General features: G+C 34.3%; 3 protein-coding genes across 4 annotated transcripts; all 3 read right to left on the reverse strand.

Moving 5' to 3' along the window:
* Positions 1 to 6,977: 6,977 nt before the first annotated feature.
* On the reverse strand, positions 6,978 to 10,296 carry LOC110732807. Its single transcript, XM_021912811.1, has 3 exons — positions 9,861 to 10,296; positions 9,199 to 9,250; positions 6,978 to 8,088 (listed from the first exon to the last, which is right to left on the reverse strand). The coding sequence occupies exons 1-3, from the start codon at positions 10,112 to 10,114 to the stop codon at positions 7,675 to 7,677; spliced, it is 720 nt and encodes a 239-aa protein (XP_021768503.1). The 5' UTR covers positions 10,115 to 10,296; the 3' UTR covers positions 6,978 to 7,674.
* A 1,631-nt stretch (positions 10,297 to 11,927) lies between these two features.
* LOC110732324 (polyadenylate-binding protein-interacting protein 11-like) lies at positions 11,928 to 16,377 on the reverse strand. Of its 2 annotated transcripts, none has more exons than XM_021912247.1 (11): positions 16,070 to 16,377; positions 15,560 to 15,944; positions 15,360 to 15,467; positions 15,238 to 15,282; positions 14,999 to 15,071; positions 14,801 to 14,913; positions 14,638 to 14,697; positions 14,503 to 14,550; positions 14,346 to 14,414; positions 12,619 to 12,680; positions 11,928 to 12,518 (listed from the first exon to the last, which is right to left on the reverse strand). In XM_021912247.1, exons 2-11 carry the CDS (start codon positions 15,878 to 15,880, stop codon positions 12,461 to 12,463), a joined length of 957 nt encoding a protein of 318 aa, XP_021767939.1. In that variant the 5' UTR covers positions 15,881 to 15,944; positions 16,070 to 16,377; the 3' UTR covers positions 11,928 to 12,460. The 2 variants fall into 2 exon arrangements, with proteins under 2 accessions (XP_021767939.1, XP_021767938.1); XM_021912246.1 differs by having other exon boundaries at positions 15,360 to 15,470.
* Positions 16,378 to 18,504: 2,127 nt separating this feature from the next.
* On the reverse strand, positions 18,505 to 19,035 carry LOC110732808 (ras-interacting protein RIP3-like). Its single transcript, XM_021912812.1, has 2 exons — positions 18,751 to 19,035; positions 18,505 to 18,660 (listed from the first exon to the last, which is right to left on the reverse strand). Exons 1-2 carry the CDS (start codon positions 19,033 to 19,035, stop codon positions 18,505 to 18,507), a joined length of 441 nt encoding a protein of 146 aa, XP_021768504.1.
* Between the last annotated feature and the right edge of the window lie 6,533 nt (positions 19,036 to 25,568).

Raw genomic sequence — 25,568 nt, forward strand, 5'->3', positions numbered from 1 at the left:
AGCAATACAAGCAACAAGCTATAACTAACATTTATAATAACAATCATTCGTATGTAATTTCAGTTTGGTTTGATGTAAAACATTTTCAATGAAAAATTAGTTTTCATGGAAAACATATTTTCAAGAAAAACCACAATTGCAAAGTAGTTTTCCTTTGTTTGGTTCTTACAAGAAAAGTTATAGAGAAATAAAAAATAAAAAATAGGAGTGGAAATGCGAGGATGGACGAGAGGAAAGTAAAAAGGAAGTAACAAGGAGGAATGAACAGGTGGCTTCCCATGTTTTGTAAAGGAAAATGTTTTCCATTATTAAGGATACAATCTTCGAAAAATTGTTTTCCACCCTTGACAAATCAAAAAAAGGAAATGGGAAAAGAAAACATTTTACATCAAACTAAACGGCTGAAAGTTTCATACATATTCATCAGCAAAATACAGTGTAGATATTACAGCTTTCATAACAAACCAACAATAAATCTAAACATAGATTAGGGAAAACTATAAATGCAGCTGGAGACTGTAATACCCCCTCGGGTTCTCAGCCCTCAACCGACCGGTCAAGAGGCATACAGCACATATAGTCATATAGATAGACTAGGTTATGACAGCAGCCATACTCCTGTTCGAACCGAGGTTCAAAACTTAATCTTTTTCTCAGGAAGAACAAGCAACCAGTAATTGACATTTTATCTTTGTTTCCAAATTCAAGAACTTTATGTACTAGTAAACTTTGCATTGATTTTTCTACAAATATTGCTTGAAATAATTAAGGATAACTTCTACAAAAAATCAATGATTACAACAGAACATTACAATCATCGTTCAATTAACATTGGAATTCCTATTTTTCTCAAATTGCACGAAATTACAAAATTAATATAATCAAACTCCAAAATTTCATGAACAACATCCAGCAAATATCAACCAATGTGCCACATAATTCCAGCATAAAAGAAGTTGATTAATATTCAATAAATTCAACTTCACAAAGACAAAACTAGCAACGAATTAAAAGGAAAAAAAAATCTAATAGAGATAAAATAGAAGCGTAAAATTAAAGGTTCACGATATACTACCTCCGTTAACAGTTATCTGCAACATTTACTAAAAGTAGGTGCTACCTATTATTTGCATCACTTTCATTTTAGGATAAAAAATATCTATGTTCACACTGCAAATTCCCAACATACCCTTACATTTTCACAATTACTTTTTATTTTATCTTTACATTACATGGACAATTTTGTATTTTACTTTTCTCTCTCTTACTTTTTTCCACTACCAAATTTTGTCTAGGCATCCGTAAAAGGTACGCTTGTTGCAAATAATCATTAACAGTGGTAGTAAAATAAATTTGAAGTGAAAGCATAAGAATACATTATACATACATTGAGCGAGGGACTGCGAATGACTCAGTGAGTAGTGAGTTGAGACGCAAAACATCAAATTGAACCTGGGAGAGGCCGGAGCCGGGCAGCCGGCTACTCCCGTTGGAGAGTGAAAATTGGAGTAAATTCGAGAATAACTGCTGGTGACAAAGTTACTAATTTACCCTTATTAACCTGGTGACAAAATTTAGAGAGTCTAAATTTTGGTTAATTTGAGATTAACTACTCGTAACAAAGTTATTAAAATAGCCTCCTTTTACAAGTACTACCTAATATTAAGGGTAGAATTGATTATGTTAATGTTGATACGGTGTTTTCGAGGTAAATTACTAATCAATTCTCTTGAGGAATAAATTTTCTACACTTTAAATTTTTAAATATAGATATCAATTAGCTTAATTGGTTAAAGTTACTAAATGTCAATCTATATCACACAATAATTTTTCTCATACTCATTCCTTTATAGCAAATCCAATTATTCATGCGCTTGTATATAATCGTATAAGTCTCACTTGCCCTTGTATTTAATTTTGGGAAGTAGTTTGGAGCCTTTGAATATATGGAGCAATGGATTTTGTCCTTAAAAAAAGAACTTTGCAACAACTAATATTGACTTTGACTTTTATCCATTAAATATGTAAACACATGTTCAGTAAAAAATTTGTTTAATAGCCCCTTTTATTGGTGGTGTAGTTATTAACTTATTATGCATAAAGTTGATAATATAATTACCAACACGTAAATTTTCCAACACAAATTATGTCGCACCCAACAATTTGTACGGCGTTCCTAATAACTACCCTAAACTTCTTATCTTTCTCAATGTCCTGCATTTCATTCAAACACTATTTTCTTCTCTTCTTCCACTAACACCTCCCGTGGCAGAAAAATTAATATACCAATGATCGCTCCCATCGGCAGCGTTGTTATTGGCGGTGGTATTGTCGACGGCGTGAAACTCGTCGGGATCAAAGACGTCATCCATGGCGGAAGAGAGAGAAAGTTTAAGACATTTGAACAGGATGGAGTGGAGAGAGAAAATAAAGATTGTTAATTATATTTGTCAATGATTTATGCTTGAATTGGCTTGATAATTGCTTGAAATTCTCAGATTTTCCTAAATATGCCCAAAAAATTCAAATTGGGGCTTTCTTGTGTGATGTATAATTGTTGAAATTGATTGTCCCATGTAATTGTATGTTGAATTGTGAGCGTTTTGATAACAAATGCATGTATTTTGATTAAGAAAGGAGCAAGTTATGTTATACCCATGAGCTTAGTACAGGACCTTCAATGTAGGTTCCACCATTGTTGCCCTTTTAATTATTTTTATTTATATCAGCCAACAAAAGGAACATATCAACCAACAAATGAAACATATCAGCCAACAAAAGGAACATATCAGCCAACAAAACATAGATATCAGCCAACAGATTGAACATATCAGCCAACAAATGAAGCATATCAGCCAACAAAATGATGAAATCAGCAAACAAAAGCAACGGGTAAGCCAACAAAATAAACATATTATTCAATTGTACATATCCTCTAACAAACTATAAATATCCTCTATCAAATAACACATATCCTCCACCAATTACTACATCATATCCTCTAACAAATTGTACGTATCCTCTATCAAAGATAAATTGTACATATCCTCTAACAAAGTGTACGTATCCTCCACCAGAAACTACATCATATTCTCTAACAAACTGAACGTATCTTCATAAATAGTACATATCCTCTATCAAATACTACATCTCCTCTAACAAACGGTACATATTCTCCAACAAACAATATATATCCTCCAACAAATTGTACTTATTGTTATGAAATTGCAAAAGAAGGGAAATCGGCCACATTAAAATTACCTTCTGGGGAGGTCCGTTTGATATCCAAAAACTGCTGAGCAACAGTTGGACAAGTGGGGAATGTTGGAGTGAACCAGAAAAGGTTGGGTAGAGCCAGATCTAAGCGTTGGCTAGGTAAGCGTCCTGTAGTAAGAGGAGTAGTTATGAACCCTGTAGACCATCCCCATGGGGGTGGTGAAGGGAGGGCCCTAATTGGGAGAAAAAACCCCACAACCCCTTGGGGTTATCCTGCACTTGGAAGAAGAAGTAGAAAAAGGAATAAATATAGTGATAATTTTATTATTCGTCGACGTAGTAAATAGGAAAGAAAATGAAAATAGAATTAGTTTCTTCGTTTTTACATAAAAAAAAATATAGGAGTAATTAGCTGTGACACGTTCACTAAAAAAAAATCCTTTTGTAGCGAATCATTTATTAAGAAAAATTGAGAAGCTTAACACAAAGTCGGAAAAAGAAATAATAGTAACTTGGTCACGGGCATCTACCATTATACCCACAATGGTTGGACATACAATCGCTGTCCATAATGGAAGAGAACACTTGCCCATTTACATAACCGATCGGATAGTTGGTCATAAATTAGGCGAATTTGCACTAACTCTAAAGTTCCAGGGACATGCAAAAAACGATAATAAGTCTCGTCGTTAAGTTTAACTTAAGGTTAATTAAGTTAATATAAAAAAATAGATGCTTATCATTTATTAATGGAGGTAAACTTTATGGGTTTTTTTTTAAAAAAAAAAAATCAGAATTTGATGTCTTTCGTCTATACGGATCACGTCACCCAGAGCCGGGACAATGTGATGAGATAACTACAAGAGGTCATTCTATATCCATGTCTGTTGACAAAGCACGAAGAGTAATTGATCAAATACGCGGTCGTTCCTACGCCGAAACACTGATGATATTAGAACTCATGCCCTATCGAGCATGTTATCCTATTTTAAAATTGATTTATTCTGCAGCAGCAAATGCTAGCCACAATAAACAATTCAACAAAGCAAATTTAATTATTAGCAAAGCTGACGTTAATAATGGTATTACCTTAAAAAAATTAAAACCGCGAGCTCGAGGGCGTAGTTATCTGATTAAAAAACCTACTTGTCACATAACTATTGTATTAAGAGATATAACCCACTTTGATTCATATGAGAAATTTTTAGAGAGTTTACCTCCAAAAAAGCTAATAACTTCCTTAGGTATTATGTCTACAGGTCGACGACGCGAATTTCTTGTGTGGTCGTTTTAGAGAAAAGCATAAAATAAAGAGTTTCTTATACAATATAGCCTTTGTATGATGGAGTAAGCAATATGGGACAAAAAATAAATCCACTTGGTTTCAGACTTGGTACAACACAAAGTCATTATTCCCTTTGGTTTTCACAATTAAAAAACTATTCAGAAGGTTTACAAGATGATAAAAAAATAAGGGATTGTATAAAAAATTATGTACAAAAAAATACAAGAGCATCCTCGGGTATCGAAGGAATTGCACGTATCGAAATTCAAAAAAGAATTGATCTGATACAAGTGATAATCCATATGGGATTCCCAAAACTATTAATAGAAAATTGACCACACGGAGTAGAAGACCTAAAAATAAATGTACAAAAAGAATTGAATTGTGTAAACCAAAAACTCAATATTGCTATTACAAGAATTGCAAAACCTTATGGGCACCCTAACATTCTTGCGGAATTTATAGCCGGACAACTAAAGAGTAGAGTATCATTTCGAAAAGCAATGAAAAAAGCTATCGAATTAACCGAACAAGCTGATACAAAAGGAATTCAAATCCAAATTGCCGGCCGTATCGATGGAAAAGAAATTGCACGTATCGAATGGATAAGAGAGGGTAGGGTTCCCCTACAAACCATTCGCGCGAAAATCGATTATTGTACTTATACCGTTCGAACTATCTATGGAGTATTGGGAATCAAAATTTGGATATTTATGGACGAGGAATAATAAACCTTTACTTAATTTGTCTTTTGGTATCAATTTAATGTAATGATGGAACATAAAATAACAACCTTTAACAGAAAAACAATGTTATCGAAAATAAGACTGAGTCGCGGACTATGTCGCTTTCTAAGAACATTCGCGACACTGCCTTGAAAACGTGCAAGCAGTTCATACTAAACCGGATATTCCCCAGGATAAAACAACCTTTCTAATTTGTGTAATATACCGGTGAAACTGCACCGTATCACCGGGCAACTGAGCACCAAAAGGAAAAGCGAAACTGCTCGAGGGTGTTAGGAAAATGTTTTCTGTATTTAAAACCAGGGAAACAAGAGGCCTTTTATAGGCAAATTGCAACGTAACTATTGCTAACAATTAGGCACTAATCACGCCTGTTTTCAAACCAGTTTAGCAAACCTGAAGGAGTTAAAACGAAGCAAAAATCAAGGAAAGATTATTTGATAAACCCGACCCGACTCTGTTCGGTGCGCGTGTGTGTGATAGATGATCTACCATATAGGTCCTCCCTCTCAACAAAATGTGGGTAGCCCAAGGGCCACACCCCTTTAGTTCACTCTCTATATTATAAAGAGAGTAAAACATTCATTTCCCACCAATGTGGGACTTTGAGTTTCTAACAAAATGCACACCACACATACTTTTGTTCCAACACTTATTCTCTATCAAATAACACATATCCTCCAACAAGTTGTATATATCCTCTATCAAATAATACATATCCTCCACCAAATACTACATATTATATATACTTGCCGCACGAATTCTTTGGTGCAGCTTGCCGCATCCAATATCTTCTCCTTTACCAAATATCTTTGTAAATAATTAGTACTTGTTGCCAACCTAAACAATCAATTCTAAGTATCAGTAATTGGTCAAACAAAAGCCAATTCAACAATAGATGGACAACTGTTGTGTTAGATGTTTATTCATACTTTTCACACTAATCTTACCATATTCACCCATTATCATTTTGATCCATATCTTAGGGAAGTAGGAAACTCGTGATGTTTGATAAAATTGTTGTTTTTCACAGACTTTGAAGATGGATGATTTCTCTAGTCTTTGAAAGTGTAGTCTCAAACATTGTTAAGTTTATTATACATGTTCTTTTCACATTTAAATCAAGAGGAGAAAAGCTCGATCATGCTCTCTAACAAAAGAAATACTACTAGTATATTCTCTTAAGGATAATTACTACAATGAACAAGTTAAAGTTAGTAATTATCGAGTTGAATACATCAACTTTAATCCAACTTAATTAATCTCATGTCAAACTCTTTATCAATAGGTTCAATTTAAATTAGGATAACTTATGTCAACTCTAAACGTCTAATTCACCTAATGTGATACTCGTATTTGAACCCAATAAATTGAATTGTTGCCGGCCTTGCCGCCCCAATGACAATGCTCTTTCTTGATGGACTTACAAATTATACAGATGACAATGAAAATGACCTAACAGAAACTGTAAAAGAAAGTGAAAAGGGAAAAAAGAGTAGGCAAACTAATGAGAATGAGCTAGACATAATCAAGGCAAAGCAAGCAAAAAGAGGAACAGCAGCCAATGATTTCCCCATGCAATTTCCATGCCTATCTAATATCAAGAGCATTAAAGTAAAGGCCCAAATTTCAGGGGGAAAGCTAAATTGCAACCAAAGAAGCCGTAGCTTGCCCAACACCCTTTACCCAGCCCTACAATGACAGGATATTTACTTTAGTCTTTATTGCAGGTTTTTTTTTTTTTTTTTTTTTTTTGGTGGATAGATTGACTAGGTTTATTCTCGACCTTCGGATCCAGGCCATCGTGGACCACTCGTCGAACCTCAACACCCAGACCCGAATCTGACTAGACCTCAATGCCTAGTCGTTGTTAGACCCTATACAGAGAAATGATGCATCTGAGACTCGATCCAAGTTTTCCTGCAGGACATCCGAGATGGTGACTTTGATGCCACCAGATCACTAACTAGATTGGCTATGCTAATGAAATTTGCAAAACACTACATGTGTAGCAAAGAACAATCACTTTAAATAAACCTGAATTATTTAATCTAGATTTATGCTAGATTCGCGGCTCTTCCATGGGTGATTAATCACAGTACAGAGAAGGGGGCATAAAATATAAAGGCAGAACTTTCAATAACAAGCACAAACACAAATTACATGAACATAAAACTCATTTAATATAATCATATTAGCTAATGGAATTCATTGCATAAATCAGAACACTTGCACATTCAAATGTCTGCTTAAGGCAGAATTCAGCATCTCTTAAAGAACTCTTCCAGAAACTATACAGACAGAAATCTTGTTAGCAGCACAAGCAAAATCAGCGCTATGCTCTTTTCTTTGTTCCCACCCCCCTTCCCCCAAAGAAAAATAAAAACAGTTGAATAAGAGATTACGGAGTAAACTAAGTTTCGAATACTAATCTTTCTTTGAGGAAGCCCTGCTACTGGCTACACTCCATTGATCTGAAAACCCGGTAGAGGCGGCCCCATTGCAACCACATTTTGCTACGGTTCTGACGCTCTCAATCAACTCCTCAGTTCGCGATTCTTGTGACAGTATCTCCACCAACTGCTCTGGAGTAATCACCAGCTTCACCTTCCAAACTCCTTCCTTTGCTCCTTTATTATTGTACCTCGAAAAGACATCAGTATTTGATCTCTTGAGAACATTGCTTTGAGTTGTACTCCTACTATCAAAGGACATCCTATAACCTGCATTCCCTCCTGTTGTACCTGTAGGTATACTCTTGGATCTAACATGCCCTACCTTAACATCAAACTCATCTTTATATTCTTTACTCGTATGAAGCGGAAGAAGCCAGGGGCGGAACTAGGGTGGGTTCAAGTGGGTTCATTGAACCCACTGATTTTTTGAAAAAAATTTAAAATTTTTTTTTTTTAAAAAAAAAAAAAATCAAAATAGGTTTAAATAGAATATTTGTGTATTATATGGCAACAAGTAAAGTTGTAGCCCAGTGGTTATTTTTACCTCCCATCACACAAGAGTTTGTGGGTTCAAAACCCATAACTCACACTTTTTTTTTTAATTTTGTTTCCTGAGCACTGAGCTTTCCTGCTTCCAGAGTTCGCTTTCCTCTTCCTCATTCCCCCAAATTGCAAAACCCTAACTTCTTCCTCCAATCCTCCTTCTCTTAATCTCTTCCCGTTCTTCCTCCTTCTCTTCCCGGCGCAGCACGGCAGCAGAGTCAGCAGAACACGGCGGCAGCGGCAGGCCGGCAGCGCACCAGCCACTCACCCAGACCCAGCCTCACAGCCGTGTATGGTGTATCGGTGTATGTAGGGGTAAGTGAATTTGGGGATTTTTTTTTTTTTGCAAATGTAATTTACTTCTCAATTTGGGGATTTTTTTTGCTAAATCATTGAATACTTGAAAATTGAAATTCATATGCTAAATTCAATTGCTAATATACATTACGATTTACGAATTGCCAATGTTTTGTAAATTGCTGAAGTTTGGATATAATTATCTAATTTACTTCTCAAGTTCTCAATTTGGGGATTTTTTTGTATTTCGTATGCTATTTTCATATGCTATGCTATTTTCTGCCTTTCGTTTCTGCCAATTCATATGCTATTTTCTGTATTTCGTTTCTGCCTTCTAGTTTTCATAATTTCATTTGCTATTTCGTTGATATGGGTTTGATTGATGAATATTATAGATCTTAGAGATAATTTATTTACATTGTTATGTTTAATATATGCTAATTTTTAATTCAATCGTGAAAATTTGGCCTTTAATTATTCTGTGTTTGAAGCATGATTTTGAGTTAAGTGATGTTTGGCGAACACTCTTTGATAATTTTATTTGTATAATTTTGAGTTCAGTGATGGTTTTGTATTGCTGATTAATTATATATAAAAAATTGAAATTAATCCTGTGACATGAATCTACTACACAATTTAACTCTAACTAAGCTACATTGAATTGAACATTTTTATTGTCGGCACATAAGAATTCTGTCAAGCCATAGCTAACGACAGTAATCTGCTACAATAATCTAAGTGAGCAATCAGAATGAGAAAAGCTTCGATAGTGAAACGATAATATTTAGCTACTTGAACTTAATATCCCTATTTGGTTAGTTTGGCAACTTATCAAATGAGAAATAAATGTAAGGTGGGATGTTGATCCATGTATTGGGTTAAGTCCTTAAGCTCTAGCGATGCGTGAAAGGATACAATGAAATATCATGGCCATTATCATTATTTTTCCGTCATTAAGTTAATATGTGCTGATTGTTGGCCTCTTTGACTAGTTGAATCCATATTTTAACTCTATAACAATGATAGTATGTAGCTTATTCAGTTTAAATAGTATATGTGCAATGTAATGCTTACTTGCTAATTAGAATATTGTAGCTTTTTTTTTAATGTTAACTTGTAATTTATTTAATGTGTTGCTTCTCTGCCATTGTATTAGCTTGATCAGATTTTATCGGTTATAGCTTTTTTTTTTTTTTCATTTTTCTATGTGTAATCTATTTGTAATCCATAGTTTGAAATTATTTATGTACTGAATATTTAATTATTGTATTTTTATTCCTTTGTTAATTATGATTTCAAATTTCGGAAGTTTCGAACCCACACTTCGAAAATCCTGGTGACGCCACTGGAAGAAGCAAGTATGAAACTCCAGGATGAAGCTCTTCATTGTTTAACAACGGCTTCCAGAAGAGATCGTCACTCTTGAAAATGGCGTGGCAAGGAAATTCCTCCAAGATAAAGCCTACTGTTATAGGGCCATGGAATTCCATAATACCGCCATTTGCCGTGACAACTTGGATGGTCTCAGCCTCCTCCGCACCTCCCATGCCACCAAACAAGCAATTTCCCATGATGACTAGTACTAACTACTGGTTTGTTCCAACTATAAGAGGCTTCTTTGACAGAGAAAGCATTTTCCAGTCATCCCCTTAATTTCAGCAATGCAGTTATGCTGATCTAGTGGGATTCTGGTATAAATGCAGGGGGGTTAGTTTTGGTCGGCAAATTATTGATTTATAACTTATGAAAAAAAAACTAGACAAAAAGCGATTCATCTTATAACAAGAAAAATCGAGATCTAAGAGTAATTCGACATCACGCTACGAGCACATATAAATAAGCCAGTGCAGCAGTGGTCTGAATCTGATGGTGTATCCAACATCCACAGGCTAAGCCAAAGAAAGATGGTCAAAAACACACCCAAGACTCATTGAAGTGGTCCACTAAACCTCATCATAACCTTCACTTTCCCTTTAACAAAGGCTATGTCTATATTCTATACGAAGGAATAAGAAATTTTATTTCCCGCTGCTTTTAAAAACAAACAATATTCCCAATCCCAAAGTATCACTATCCTTTTAAAGTAAGTGGAGTATTATGCAGCAATTAATTGCAGTTTGCAGCTAAAACGGTTTATATTAGTGGTTGTTAACTCCACTAATACATGCACTTCTTATTAAAGAAACATCAAAACTACAAAATAGAATAAAATGCCCTTAAAACCCTCTAACTTTAAGCCTTAATCCACCTTATAACCACATTTTCTAATGCAGATGACTGATATAGTATCTGGCATCTCAAAAGGTGTTAACAAAAGTATGCAGCTTAATAAGAACTGCTAATAACTTTCCGTACATGTAACACCCCATTCCCATATTAATTAAAAAAAATAGGTCGAGTACAACGCGGTGCATAGAGTTTAGAGTTATGCACATTTTATTCTACCAAAATAAATCAAAATGTTACCCTACATAAACTTCGGGAAAAAAGGGAGTTATACGTGGACTAGAGGGTGGCTCTGGACTTTAAATCCACCCAATGCCCGGTAGTACCCTTTAGAATTTTGTAAAGAAGAAAAGGAAAAATCAACAATAGCATCCCACTTTTTTTACTCTTTAAAATGTTGGGTATCTTGCACAGGCTGCACTACTTTTACTATTTACTGCCAGCGCAGTGTTTGAGACAGATACTGCTTAATGACAGTCTGTTACTCAAGCAACTCCATTAATATGATGTAATAACTACCAAAAGGTTCCAGTTGCTAGAAGCTTCCTGTATCCCCTCAGGGGACAGATGACAGTTTTGCAACTTCCAAAACCCAAGCTCAATTTTCACAGTAATGTGCAAGGATAATATCACCAAATTTCAGGTCTCAGAAACAATAACAACTACGTATAATGGTTTCACATCCCCAAAGGACTCGATAATAAGTTTTCCATGCAACCTATATGAGCCTTAGCATGTCTTCACCTTGTTGGTCCATGTCTAAACACTTGCAAAAACTGCCTTCTAACCCTCTTTCCAAATTTACAGCCTGTGGCGGGTTTTCAACGGACTTCTCAGACCCTCTATGGATAATCAAGTATCAAAACCTAGAGTGACTCGCTTAAGAGTAACAGGCATCAGACCATCAGCATCCCAGACAGGTCTGATAGAGTAAACAAATCTCTGAGTCAAAAAACTCTCAAGAGCAATTTTAGGTAGTAACTAGTAAGGCACACCCTAGGGAATAAGGAGGATGTGAGTGGACTCTTAAATCCACTCTCTGAGATGAGGGCAAACATTCTCATCTTGATATGACAAAAGGCAGGGTGAGGGGTAATAAGACCTCCTCAAAGCCCCAAACAGTCTGCGTAAGCATATGAAAGAAATATACATAGAAAGTTGGAAACAAAGTTCATGTTCCATCCTGTATACAACTAGTACATGTAGAATTCCAATGGAAGATACAGCCATACAGGCATACAGCAGATTACAAGTTAGGCAGGTAATAGCAAATAAATGGCAGATGTGTCAAATTCATTGCAATTCAAGAATTCAGGATGACATAGATAACGTAAACGCGAGTTTGAAACTCATAATAGCTGATAGGGAACATTAAAAAAAAAAAAAAAAAAAAAACTCAATAACTGCTACCACAACGGGTAATCATAGTTAAGTTATAAGTAGAATTGTCAAGTCAAAAACAGCTGCACCTTCATTCAACCGTGCATCATATACAACCTTGCAAGATCCTCAAAGTTCCATCCAACTCTATGCCATTAAGTAGACCCAAAATGAAATACGATACTTCCTGATAAGAATAATTCAGGCTCAGATAGGCAGAAACACCAAGTAGGAGTATAGCATCTTTACATAGTCATCTATGTCCAAAATATACAAAAAGTACTCCTGTTCCTCAAAAGAGCAAAGATGAATCAGTGCATCGGTTTTCTGGGAGCACGAGGGCGAACTGGTGTCTTGGATGGACTAACCCTGTACAAATACAATCCCAAAAACAACACATAAACAGAGTTGTAGTGAAATACACGGGTATTCATATAAATGCACCGAACTCTGATATATGGTATCTGACCTTATAGCCGAAGTTCCCAAGACCACACCGCTGCAATTCAGAGCTGCTATAGCACTCTCGGCCTAAAGAAGTCAAATGGTAATGCACATCAGTAACATGCTTTTAAAATTCTCCATTGAGTCTTCACTATGATCTTTATATACCCTGTTTTCTTCAATTTTCTCTTTATTCACTAGGCTGATGATTTATAATAACTATTTTTCGATTCATCTACTAGGTTGAGACTTGACCAAATCAGAGTTTAATAAGTGCTGAATTATTTTCTATTTACATAGAAGTCAAAAGGCAGCTATACCACATCACTCACTATCCCAAATCCATCAGTGGCAGCATTACTAAGGTGACAGAGTTTATGAAATTGGTAACAAAACAGATTTATGCCAAAGTAAGCAGGCTCCCTCTGTCCCACAGACAATGCCCTTATGCCTTCTGTTGCACAACAAATATACGCCTACAAACCTCTGCCTATATTAGCCAACCTTTCAGATAGTTCAACTAGAAATACAGTACACAACATAGATGGAAACTTTCAGGAATTCCTCTATCATGGAGATTAGAAGTACAGCATGATATACTCTCCAACTGTTGCAAGTTGCAGGACAGACAACCACAAAGACATGAAATAAAAATATACTCTACTCTGTTGAAGAAAAATTTTAAGCACCCAAAAGTCACACTCCAGAAACACTAATTTAACCAACAGGGAACAGATGTACTTGATAGCAAGTAAATGTTAATATTTTTGATAGTTCAACATTTTAGGAAGCATGCTGACAGCAAGTGCCACAAGAAAAAAAGTTCAAAAGAGCATGTACTTTGTGCTGCATTTCATTAGAGTTACAGTGGTGGACAAAGAAGGATTAAGGGCATTAACCTAAACATCAATCAGAAAATTGCAGCCATAGTACTGCAGGACCACCTAATTTACATCCCAACATTCATCATCATGCAATTTACAGCTTCATGGCTTTTAGACATTTCAACTTATTACTTTCAAACGACAATGTCAGTGGTGATTGTGCTACACTTTCCTCTATAAGCTGAGCACAAACAATGCATTCAACAACTTTATAACCACATCAAACCTTGAAAAAAAAATTAAGAGAGCAGGAGTTAAAAATGATCTCACAGTAGCATTCAACATAATTCAGGAACACAACCTTTTAAATGACTGAAGGTAAGTTATATTGGAGGATAAATCCATTGTTAATTGGGATCAAAAATCACATTGTGCAGGCAACCTTACAATAAAGATATATACTGATAAGACTTTTATTGCATTAGCTAATTCCCACAGACGCCTCAAAAACAAAAAAGTGTATGGTTGAATTGATGTACATAATTTGACTTTTTATTCATCAACGTACAATGTTGGACCCTAATAGGATATATTGCCTATTCAATAAAATGAAAAATAAAAATTAAAAAATTAAACAAAAATAAGGCCTAGAACTACAATTTCTCTCAGTCAATGCTAAAGCTTTACTCAAAGGCAGCAATGAAATCTTGAAGTCTTACAACTTCCATAGCCGAAATTATGGGAGAATTAAGATATCAACTAACCAATTAGGTGAACAATGTTAGTAATGACGATCACAAACTTCAGGAAACAGTATTTGCAGGTGTTCAAGTTTAAAACAGAGCGCAATATCAAGGAACAACATTGTAAAAAAAATAAAAATAAAAAAAAAGGGGAACCAAAAAGAATGGAAAATGAAAATACTTACCATCTCAAACTCAACAAAACAAATACGAGTAGAATGGTGATGATCTCCAAGCATCCTTAAGCGACGAACCTGAACAAACAAGATTTGCAATTCAATAAAGACCCTAAACAAAAAGAAAGTAATACAGTAAATTTCCAGGCAAGACTAAGCCACAAACCTCTCCACAAATTGTCTCGAAAAATACTTTGATTTCAGTCTGTGAAACCTACACAACCAGAGTAACATACATTAAACCAGCATGCACATTTGACAATGAACGACAAAAAAACAACTGCAAGATAAGAAAAGGCACCTTCTTATCAATATTGGTGCAGTAAACAGTTCTTGCACACATTTCACGCTCATCGTCGTTCTGAAGTCAAAATTACCCACGCAAGTATAATATATTAAAATGGAGAACGAAGTAACAAACCAATAAGCCTAAAAGCAATATGAATGGTGATGGTGGCACTCACCTGGGGCAAAAATGTGGGGTTTACAGGAGCAATTGCAGTCTTAGAAGGCAGAACTTTGATCGGATAAAAGCCAAGCATAGTACCAGACAGACTCAATGCAGCCTGTGCACCTTCTGCAGCACCACACAACAAGTTGTTGTGTTAAATTTAAAAACTCAGTCTGGATTTTAAACAATAAAGACATGTTCAATGCTTTACCCTCATCTGTGAACTCAACAAAAGCGAAACGAAGAACAGAATTCGGGTCACCACAAACACGGCAATCCACCACCTAAGGGAGTATGATACAAGATACAACGCTATTCAGAACTAATGATAGAATTCAACAAAAACACAAAGAAAAACTACTGCTCATCGAATAATTTATTTTTAACATAATCAAAAGCAAATACAGCCAAAATAATACTGATAGAATTCGAGTCCATGAAATCAAATACCTGCCCATAGTTGATGAAAAGACCAGCCAGCTGCTCTTCAGTCACCTACCAAAAAACCCAGATATAATTTAGAAAATACAAAAAAGATTTAATTATTTCTTTCAATGAAAGTGATAGAATACCTGTTGATCAATATCAGAAACATAAACAGTCCTCCTAATAACTTCCTCCCTTTGTGCCATACCAGTTCGATTATTCGGCCTACGCTTTCCTTGACCATAATTAGTCTTCTTCTACACTCAAACAACCCATTTCAATAAAAGACAATCTTATCACACACAACAATAGATTCAACACCAAAAAAAAAAAACATTACTCGAACCTTTCTCAGATTAAGATTATTCTGAGGATTCGGGAAGATTCGAAAAGGATCATCCATATTAGGAGGACCAAAATTAGGAACAAACGATCGTGGAAATTGAGGGGGAAACTGATGCTGACTACTGAGAAGAGATGGCGGAACAAATTCTTGAGCACATGGGTTTAATTTCGATAACATTTCCTCCAATTCCCTCATTTCTCTGTTATGATTTTCATTATTGTTCGCGTTGTTGGTGTTGGTGTTGTTGTTGGAGGTCCGATTCATTGATGACCCGTTCTCAACACCCAAATCACCCTTAACACCATTTTCAACCACTGCCATTTCTTCTTCTTCCTAAGCTCTCAACAACTCTCCTTTTTCTCTCTCCTTTGAAAAATCCGCCTACCTAATTCAACCCATATAAAACCACATTAAAAACTATAGATTATAATACTGAATAAAAAATTAAAAAAAAAAAAAAAAAAATTTATAGATTTGATCGTATAAAGAAAATAAAGAAAAGGGTATTACCTGGGTTTATGAAAGTTTGAATGATCGAATGAACTACACACCGAGTGATTGATTTATTTGAAACCTAACCCCACCTCGAGATTCTTCTAAAAGAGGGGAAAGATTAAGAAAAAAAATAGGGGAATTTCTATTTTAATGAAAGTAAAAATTAGGGCATTAAATGAGAAAGTATTGAATTAAAATTAGAGGAGAGAGAAATTTTGTCGTGTTGGATCATAAGGTGAGAGGGGAGCAGAAGATCAAGTTTGAGTCTGCTACAAATCCTTCCAAAAATGGCGAAAATCGCTTCCTTTTTCAGAACCTACTCACCATTTTTTTTTTATGGTTATTATTATTATTATGATTGATATTTAAAAATAGGAAATTTTGTAAATTAACACCCAAAAAGAGGTCCAGTTTTAAAATTACCACCCATTAAAAACTTTATTTTAAATAACCATCCATTAAATTAATTAATCTTTCAGATTACCACCCATTTTGTTTTTTCGGTTGAAAATCCGTTTGAGGGGCCCACATAACTGCTATTAACGGCTAGTTTGACTTAATTGACTGGGTTTCTCCTCGATTTTTCGTGTTTATATATTTCCCAACTACAATTACTTGGAAAAAAAAATATATCTCCAATTAACAAATTCTTCCCCTAATTTCTTCCAAATTCCCCAAATTTGAACTGGTATTGTGCGACGAATTAATCCATTGAAGTTCAGACCCAATTGAATTCGCATTTGAGGTAAGACTCCTGAACTTTAAAAATTAGGGTTCCTGGGTAAATTTATTTGGGGGATTTTGCAATTAGGTTTCGTGGAAGTAATTAATTGGGTGTTTATGTTATTTTTCTGGTAATTGGTGTTGGTGTTGTCCAAATTTGGTGAATGATTGTTTATTAGGTTGAATAATGGTGTCAAATGTGTTGTTTTTTTTAAAAGAAAGATGTGAATGATTCATTCATGCATGAAGTTGTAAGCTTGGTTTTGTGTTATTTTTTGTTGAATGATGTCTTGCAGAAATGGAAAGAGGGGATAAGTACATTTTCAGATTTAAGTATTTTAGTTTTGTTGTGGACCTTGAGTATGAAGTAGGCAACAGTAACTTACAGGATACAGCCATAGCTTTCGAAGATCAACTGCGTGACATGGAAGATCCAAGTGAAGGATCAATTGATCTTCTTTATCCTATATTTCAGTATATCTATAAAGGGAAGTATAGGACTTTAGAAGATGATGGTGATGTGTTCAAGATGATTAGGAGGTTGGGGAATAAGGATATGTACATCATACATGTTGGGAGCACAGATGACCCAGGGTTCTTAGCTGACTGTATCATTGAGTACAGGATGAAACAGAATGGGACTTGGCCACCCCCTGGTTATCCTCATTATGGGGGTCAACCACCACAGTGACTAGGTGTGCTTGTCTTAGAATAATATAATTGCTTGTGTTTGCTGGAAATGTTGCACAGACTGAGTTGTTGCTTTGTAAATGCAGGTTAGAAAATGTCTTAGAATAACACATCTCCCACTAACCAGAAGAAATGCAATTGTGGACTGCCCTTTGCTAGGTTGACATCTTGGACCAGAGAGAACCCAGGAAGGAAATTCAAGGCTTGCAAATTCTATGACCCTAACACTGAAACTAGAGGGTGCAAGTGTTTTGAATGGATTGACACTGAAGATGGAACTGAGTGGCAAAGAGATGTGATCAACAATCTTTTGCTTGACAAAAAATTGATGAAAGCTGAAGTGAACTATCTGAAAAGGGATGTTGATGACTTAAGTGGGCAGAGAAGGTGTCTTCTTAATGAGGTGGATACATTGATAGTGAAATGCAAGGCTTTAAGTGGAGATAGGAAGAAGATGCTCAATGGCAGTGGCAATCCTGATAGCAAGCTAATGATTGTTGTAGTTGTTGTTTGGTCCTTAATTTTAGTTTTAGGTTGTGTTGTAGTTAATAAACTGGTTTAAGGGAGGTGTAGTTGTTGTAGTAGTTGTTGATTATAATGTTGAACTTGTTATTTTAGTAATGGAATGAACAAGTATTTCTGGTTTATTTGGCTTATGTGTTATGTTTGCTGATGCTTTTTATTAGCTTCCTTATTTGTTGATTGTTCTGTAAAAGAAAAATAAAAGGAAATAGAATATGGGCACACCACAATTTAATCAACACAGTTGCAGCTAAATGAATTAAGTATTTGGGCAAAGTTTGTCCAAACCAAACTGTCAATGTCATTGAAACAGCATCCAAGATTACACAAGTCACAAAATACAACCTAACACTACCACCTTCTAATTACATACTATCCAAAATATGAGAAACTAACACTACCACCTTCTAATTGGTACCACCTTGAATCTTGTATTTGATTCAAGTTGGAACAGTGTTAGCATAAGTAGTTGTTGAGGCTTGGCTTGGTTGACTTAAAGGTTCTTGCTGGTGACTCTACTGAGTCTGCTGACTTTGTTGCTCCTGCTGTTGTTGTTGTTGTTGTTGTTGCTTCTGCTGTGCTTTCTGCTGCTGCTCCTTCCTATATTGCTCTTGAGGGAATGTCCTGTTCCCAATGCTGTTAGGTCCAGCAGTAGCACCTAGTGCACTTTCCTAAATTTGGCATACAACAGAACAGTAGTTAGAAACACATATCAGCTAAGTACTAAAAAAAATAAAAATCCACTTTGCTTTTAGTGTTACCTTCTGCAATGCTCTGAGGTTTTTCTTCTTTCTTTGTTCTTTCACCCAGTCACTATCAGATTGGGGTCTACCTCCTCCTTTTTTTGGTGAAGAAACTGCTAGTGGAGTAACTGTAGGGTTCTTGCAAGTTTTTTCATAGTGACCTTGCTGCCCACAGTTGTTGCAGGTACTCCTCCTTTTCACAGGCTTTTGCACAGATTGGCTTTGGGCACCCTTCTCTCCCTGCTCCAGCTTTCTTTTCTTATATTTAGGTCTTCTAGGCTGGATCTTGATGGCTGGTGGCATAGGTGCTCTGAGGTTGACCTTGTCTCAATGGGTGGTAATTTTAAAACTGGACCTCTTTTTGGGTGGTAATTTACAAAATTTCCTTAAAAATAAAAATTTGTCATGAATTTTTGAGTATTGGAAATATGAGGAAAAGGGATGCCAAGTCTAAAGGTGACATGTGGTGGGATTTGATTGGTGGACGTGATGAAGTGGGTTTTGGAGGGTGAGAGAGAATAATGGATGAATAGATGACGCATGCCATAATGTCCCATGCTAATATATGATTTAGAGATGATATTAATTAAATTGTGTTGATTATCAAGTGATAATTGGTGTAATTGGGAGTGGTTTCACTTTATTATTACCTTAATTAAATGTAGAGTATATGCTTTTCAGTTACATTGTTGGATCTAAAATTGTAGCGAAGGAGTTCCGATTTATCTCCTAGATAAATATATGGGGTAAAATTATAATATCACACGCAAGTAACGTTACATATACACGTACAAAATTTACATATTTATTTAAACTTTTTCTCATTTGTGACTAGTTAGCTTGTGAGAAGTTCGATCTAATAGGAATTTTTCCTTATAAAAATAATGATTATTCGATTTTGCATGATTTAAATAACACACAATGTTTTTCCTTGTTACAAAAATAAGTCCAGCTTAATTAACTATTCCGTATAACTCATACTCTATGTTGACATGGAGTACTTAGATTTAGTTAAATTAATATTTTGTTTAGATAAAACTCGATTTATTCTATTTGATTAAGGGTTTAGGGTAGGTAATTTTAGACCTTGTTTGGTTCCAATAGGAATTAAATTCCCATAGTAATTTACAATTTATGGTAATTTAGGCCTTGTTTTGTTTGGTAATTTACAATTTATGGAAAATTATTTTTTTTACCAAATTCTTAAAAAATTGTTTTAGTTTGTTTTGTTTGGTGGGCATTGGAAAAAAAAATTACAATTCTTAGGAAATTTGGATTGTGTTTGGTAACTAGCTTATTTGGGCAAAATTAGCTTATTTAACCAACATTAGCTTATTTAGCTAATTCAAGGTGTTTGGTGGGAAGCTTATTTAAAGAGCTTATTCCACTAAATAAGCTCTTTTTCAAAAAACTCCTAGAAGGAGCTTTTTCAATTAACTTATTTAATTCTTATGGTGAAATAACACTTATACCCCCATTTAATTTAAAATCCTATATGAACTACCTATCCCACAATTAGCTTATTGGTCATTTCACATAATCAATCAGCTATTTATCAAACACTTTTATACAATTAGATTAGTCAAGTCAATTAATACAATCAGTTAGTTAAAATCAACTAATACAATTAGCTTCAACTTTCAGCTTTCAGCTTTTCCCTAAACACGGCCTTAAATTATCTAGGGGAAGGTGAGTAAATAAACTCTGACATTATGTGAAAAATTGAAATTAATGTCTAGGAATTTCAATTTCCTCTAGTTGCACTTTTTTGGTTAAACCAAATAACACAATCTTTAGTATATTTCATAAGAATTATGACTATTATGAGTGCCTTGATAAAATTGGTGCAACTAATTGCCATGGTAATGATATAGTTTTGTCATACCATTTAACCCATCATTTGTATGTGATACTTTTAATTGTTGAGTGCATACAAAATAAATGGGTAGGAAGGTAGTACTAAAGCGGTGTAAAAAGGAATGGAAAATGGATGAGTTAGGTTAACCAACTCGTGACTAGTTGTTCTGTAGTACTGTATAACTTAACTAGGTGGCGGTACACTTGGGCTAGTAGTGGCCTATTGCGATTGCTTACTGCAATAGTGCACCGCACCCTTACACACACATACACCCACCTCATGCCCTGATGGTACTTGCTAGGTTGTAGCATGCACAGCTGCTGTAGCCTGTAGGAGGACAAGGCAGCTTTCTCTGTCCCTGCACTCCTACAGTCCTTCCCACCCTTTTTGTCTTTTACTGACTTTACTCATACACTCATACTTTTCATTGGATTGGACCTCAACCTAAACCATTTCCAAAACAATTCATCAACATGGCAATAAATCTTGTCCCCTTTTAGTCCCAACTAGCCCCCCCCTTTTTTTTTAAAGGGTGTTCCGCTAACCCAACTTTATTAATTATAGGTACTGATTATAAAATAGAAATTTCTATAAAATCTATAAAATTGTAATTTTTAAGAATTTTTAAAAATTGTTTGGTTAGATGTAGGAATACTTACCTATAGGGGACTAGGTAATTTTTCCATTTTGTGGAAAGTAGAACTTTCTAGGTTGTCCCAATTCCTACATTATTGTCAACCAAACAAGTATACATATATTCATTTTTTAGGAAATCAAACTTCCCATGAATTTGTTTGTCAACCAAATAAGGCCTAGGTTTAGATAGAAAGCTAGTATCTGAATTCAAACAATGGTCTCAGATCATTACATGAAATTAAACTATTAACTTTTTAATCAGGTGCCCTTCAAAGTTGGGATTATTCAGAAATAATCGAAAGTTATGATTATTAGTAGTATATGGCCCAAAATTGGAATGAATAAAACCAATTTTTCCTATTTTCAAAACCTTGTGTATTTACACATGTTACGTGTATACTCTCTATTTCACGAGGTGTAACTATGTGTAATTACCTATTAGTGTGTCATAAATTAATCAAACTAATGTGTTTAAGAATCAAGACTATGAAGAAGGGAAATTTAAATTGATTTGGTTGAAATTATTTCATCTTGCATTACCTCTTACACATAATTTCAATTCGGTGACAAATGTCATGTATGTAGTAGGTTCTTTATGTTTAGCCTATTGTGATATCATTTCTCTTTAATATGTTTCTCTTTGAAATGATTTTTTTAATTTCTACTACTTAAATGACGAGATTTTGGAAATTTGGAGTAGTATTTCATCCTGTAAGGCATGTCGAAGTTATAAGAAATGTTTCTCATCACTATCCACTTTAAATATCACTACTATCATAGATTCATAGTATTAAAATGTAGTGTTGTCAATTTCAAGGATTTGTACACCTCTATGGAGAATCTGTACACCTCCATGGAGCAATAATCGTTCTATTAACCGAATATTTACTTTAAGTTTTCTGTATTGCGTATTTAATTAGTATTTTCAATTTATATTATATAATTAACTTATAATTTTTCGAAATTGTCTTATCATGAATCGACAACAAAGAATTAAGAGCATGAAATAACATGAGTACGTGTAAGTGATTACACAGATTGATGTGTGCCGGTATAAGTGTTTGTTTGGTTTACGAGGGAATTCAATTTCCATGAAAAGTAATTTTCCTTATTCCTAGGAATTGACCATAATTATCTTGGCTGACACCAAAGTAAATTCCAATTCCCATGAATTTATATTGACTAAGGGGATGATAGGTAAATAAATTCTCATGTTTTGTGGAAAATCAAATAACCTAGGAATTTTTATTTCCTCCGTTTCTTCTTTTTAATTCTGACCAAACAACTACATATTCAAAATTGTATTTCCCATTAATTTCAACTTCTCCCATTTTTTTGTTTGACCAAACAAGCCAAGATTATGAGGGGAGCACTACCTTTTAAAATTCTTTTTTGCTATTGGGTGATTATTGTAAGTGAATTAGGTTGAAAGTTCTTGAGTGAAACACAAAATGTTAAAGAAAATAAAAGTGAGAGATCTGTATTGATAAAATTCAAATTTTCTCGTTGTTTATTTTTGGAAGTACTACTTGTTTGAGACGTGGTAAGTGGGTTGTGGGCTTCTTATTTTTTTGATACTCGTTTTCTCTTTGACGGTTCATTGTTATTAGAATATTATATCAATTACAATATTTATTCTTTTGGTTGTTGGGTTTTAATAGCTATTAGGATCCCTTGATTTTAGCTTCCTCTTATTGCTGCTTAATGTTGTTGTTTAATTGCTAGCCGTTACACCCTTACTGTTACGGGGGATTCCTGGTCGTTTAGCTCCCTCCATTGCTATATAAAAAGGTTCTTCACCTCCGAAACAAATAGCCAAAAAATTAAATCAACAATTTTCTTTTTCCTTCTCTTGAAATATTCTTTCGGTTTACGGGCAAATATCTTGAGTTCTAGTCAGGTTTGTGAGTGCATACAAACGCTGGCGCCATGCTTATCCTGGAGAGCGACCGCTTAATGTCTATTGCACCTAGCGTGAAATCGTCTTTTAGGCCAATGATCCACCACGACGCGACAATTGTCAGTTTTTTCTACACAACATTGAGATAAGTATTTATCGTTTTAATTGCTTAATTACTAACAATAATGCGCATTAGGTACAAATATATCTTTTATGATCTTAGACCATTCTCAGCAGTGAGGAAAAAAAAAACCTCTCAATCTCTCTCTACCCACTTTCTCACTCCTCCCATACAATTTCTCTCATCAAATGTTTTTTTCACCACAACAATGAGGAGAAAAAAAACCTCTCATCACTTTCTCCTCCACTATTTTTTAATTTATTTTTTAATTACGTTTAAAAATAATTTAATAAAAATTTATAATTACGTTTAAAAATATTAATAATACTAACTAGAATTTTTTTTTATAAGAAATAATTATAATAATAATAATAACAAGAAGAAATTGGGAAAATATGTTAATTTCTCTAATTTATGGGTTTTTTTGAAAGTATATCAAAATGCATGTCTATTTATAGAGAAAAAAATTTTATGGTCGTTGGTGATTTTTTTTTTTTTTTTTTTAAAATAATTACAACGGTTATATTTCAAATACAAAATATAACCGTTGTAAAAAAACAACAAAAGCAGTGGGGGCCACATGTTACTGTTCATCACCAAAAGCCCTCAACTCTTGAGGGTTTTTATTTTCACTCATCGGTGAGTGTTTTTTCACTCACTGATGTAGTGTTCGGATTTTTTTTTTACACCCTTATTTTTTACTCGTGAGGGCTTTTCTCCTCACTGCTGGAAGTGCTCTTATAGTCTACATTAACAGGGTAACACTTACTTTTGACATAACCATGGGCGGATATAGTTAGCACCAAGGCTATGCACTTGCGTATCCCTAGGTGTTAATATAAAATCTTGTTGAAGAGGAAGTTGAGTAAATAAGTGAGTGCAGCTTGCTGGTTAAATGAGTATGTCTTAAGAGTAATTGGTGGGATCTTTGTTAGTCTTTAGTTCGAATCTAGTTAACCCATTTCTCTTTTTTCCCCCATTATTTACGACATGTGTCAATTTATTTCCTATCAACGTGTTTTTCAGCCTATTTATGCTCTTCTTATTAAATGTGGATTTATATTTTAGTGATAACAATTATGGACTATTATTGTTTTTTCATTAAATGATTCAAATGTAGAAAAAAAAATATTACTACCTATAAGGAAGTAGCTACAAGTAATATATACGGAGCATAAGACAATGAAAGCTGGTTTGGATTAGTGTGCATATTCTAATCTTAAATTCTGAATCCGCCACTAAATATAACACAGGTAACTACAATATTATTACATATCAAAAATAACATTTGATGTCATCAATTTCCTATGCAAATGGAACTTTTACAAACATCAAACAAATTCATTCGATAAACTAAAAACCAAAGCAGGAATAGTTGTATGACTTGTATCACATTTGGTACAAATTTGTATCGTAGTATATAAAGTTGCTTAAAGATAATTTTTCTTCATTTTTCTTTATATAACATTCTTGTGTAGATAACACTTTAAATTTTAAGGTGGAATGTAAAAGGGTCTGACATGCGCATATCTCACACACATGCAATTGATTGATGATAGTTCACAGTTGTTCACATGCCTTATAACTAGATTAGATGTTCTTGTACTATCACCGATGTTTCTTAGGATCGTTATTATTATTGTAGTCTGTATATAATTTACCATGTGCCAAAAAAAAACAATAATTAGCTACTCATTTTTTTAATCTCTTAGACCATCTTTATTGTGATACTCAACTTTAAGTATTGAAATATAAAATAAGTTGTTTTTTTACCTCTATTGGTCAGGGGCGGACTTGGCCTTGTGCCTGGTGGGTCAAATGACTCACCAGGGCCCAAAACAATTTCTAAGTTTTTTTTTTTTTTAAAAAAAAAAAAAAAAATTATTAGTTTGTTAATTTTAGTCTTGTCAATTTTAAGCTTGTTAAATGCTAGTTAGTATTGTAATCTTGTCAATTTTCTATTTGGATGATCTTTGTAAATAATTTTTTTTGGGAATTTTGGTAAATTTTTTTTTTTTACATATTTGGTTATCGATTGTGAGTTTGTGACTCACCGGTCAGAAATTCCTGGGTCCGCCACTGCTATTGGTGATACCCAACCTGTTTCTCAATTTAACAACTCATGTAAAGTCTAATTTTCCAATGGTGAAACTCTCCAAAGTATACTAATGTTACTTTCAATTTATGGACCACCAAATCTATATTGTAAGTTTTTTATTTTTCTTAAAAAAAATAAAACTTAAATAAATTACAAAATATATTATAATATTGATAAGGGGCCACCTTTTTGTCAAATGAGACTCAAAGTTGGGTAATTAAAC

This window comes from Chenopodium quinoa, unplaced genomic scaffold (genome assembly GCF_001683475.1).
Source record: "Chenopodium quinoa cultivar QQ74 unplaced genomic scaffold, ASM168347v1, whole genome shotgun sequence".
In the NCBI taxonomy this organism is placed as follows: Eukaryota; Viridiplantae; Streptophyta; class Magnoliopsida; order Caryophyllales; family Amaranthaceae; genus Chenopodium; species Chenopodium quinoa.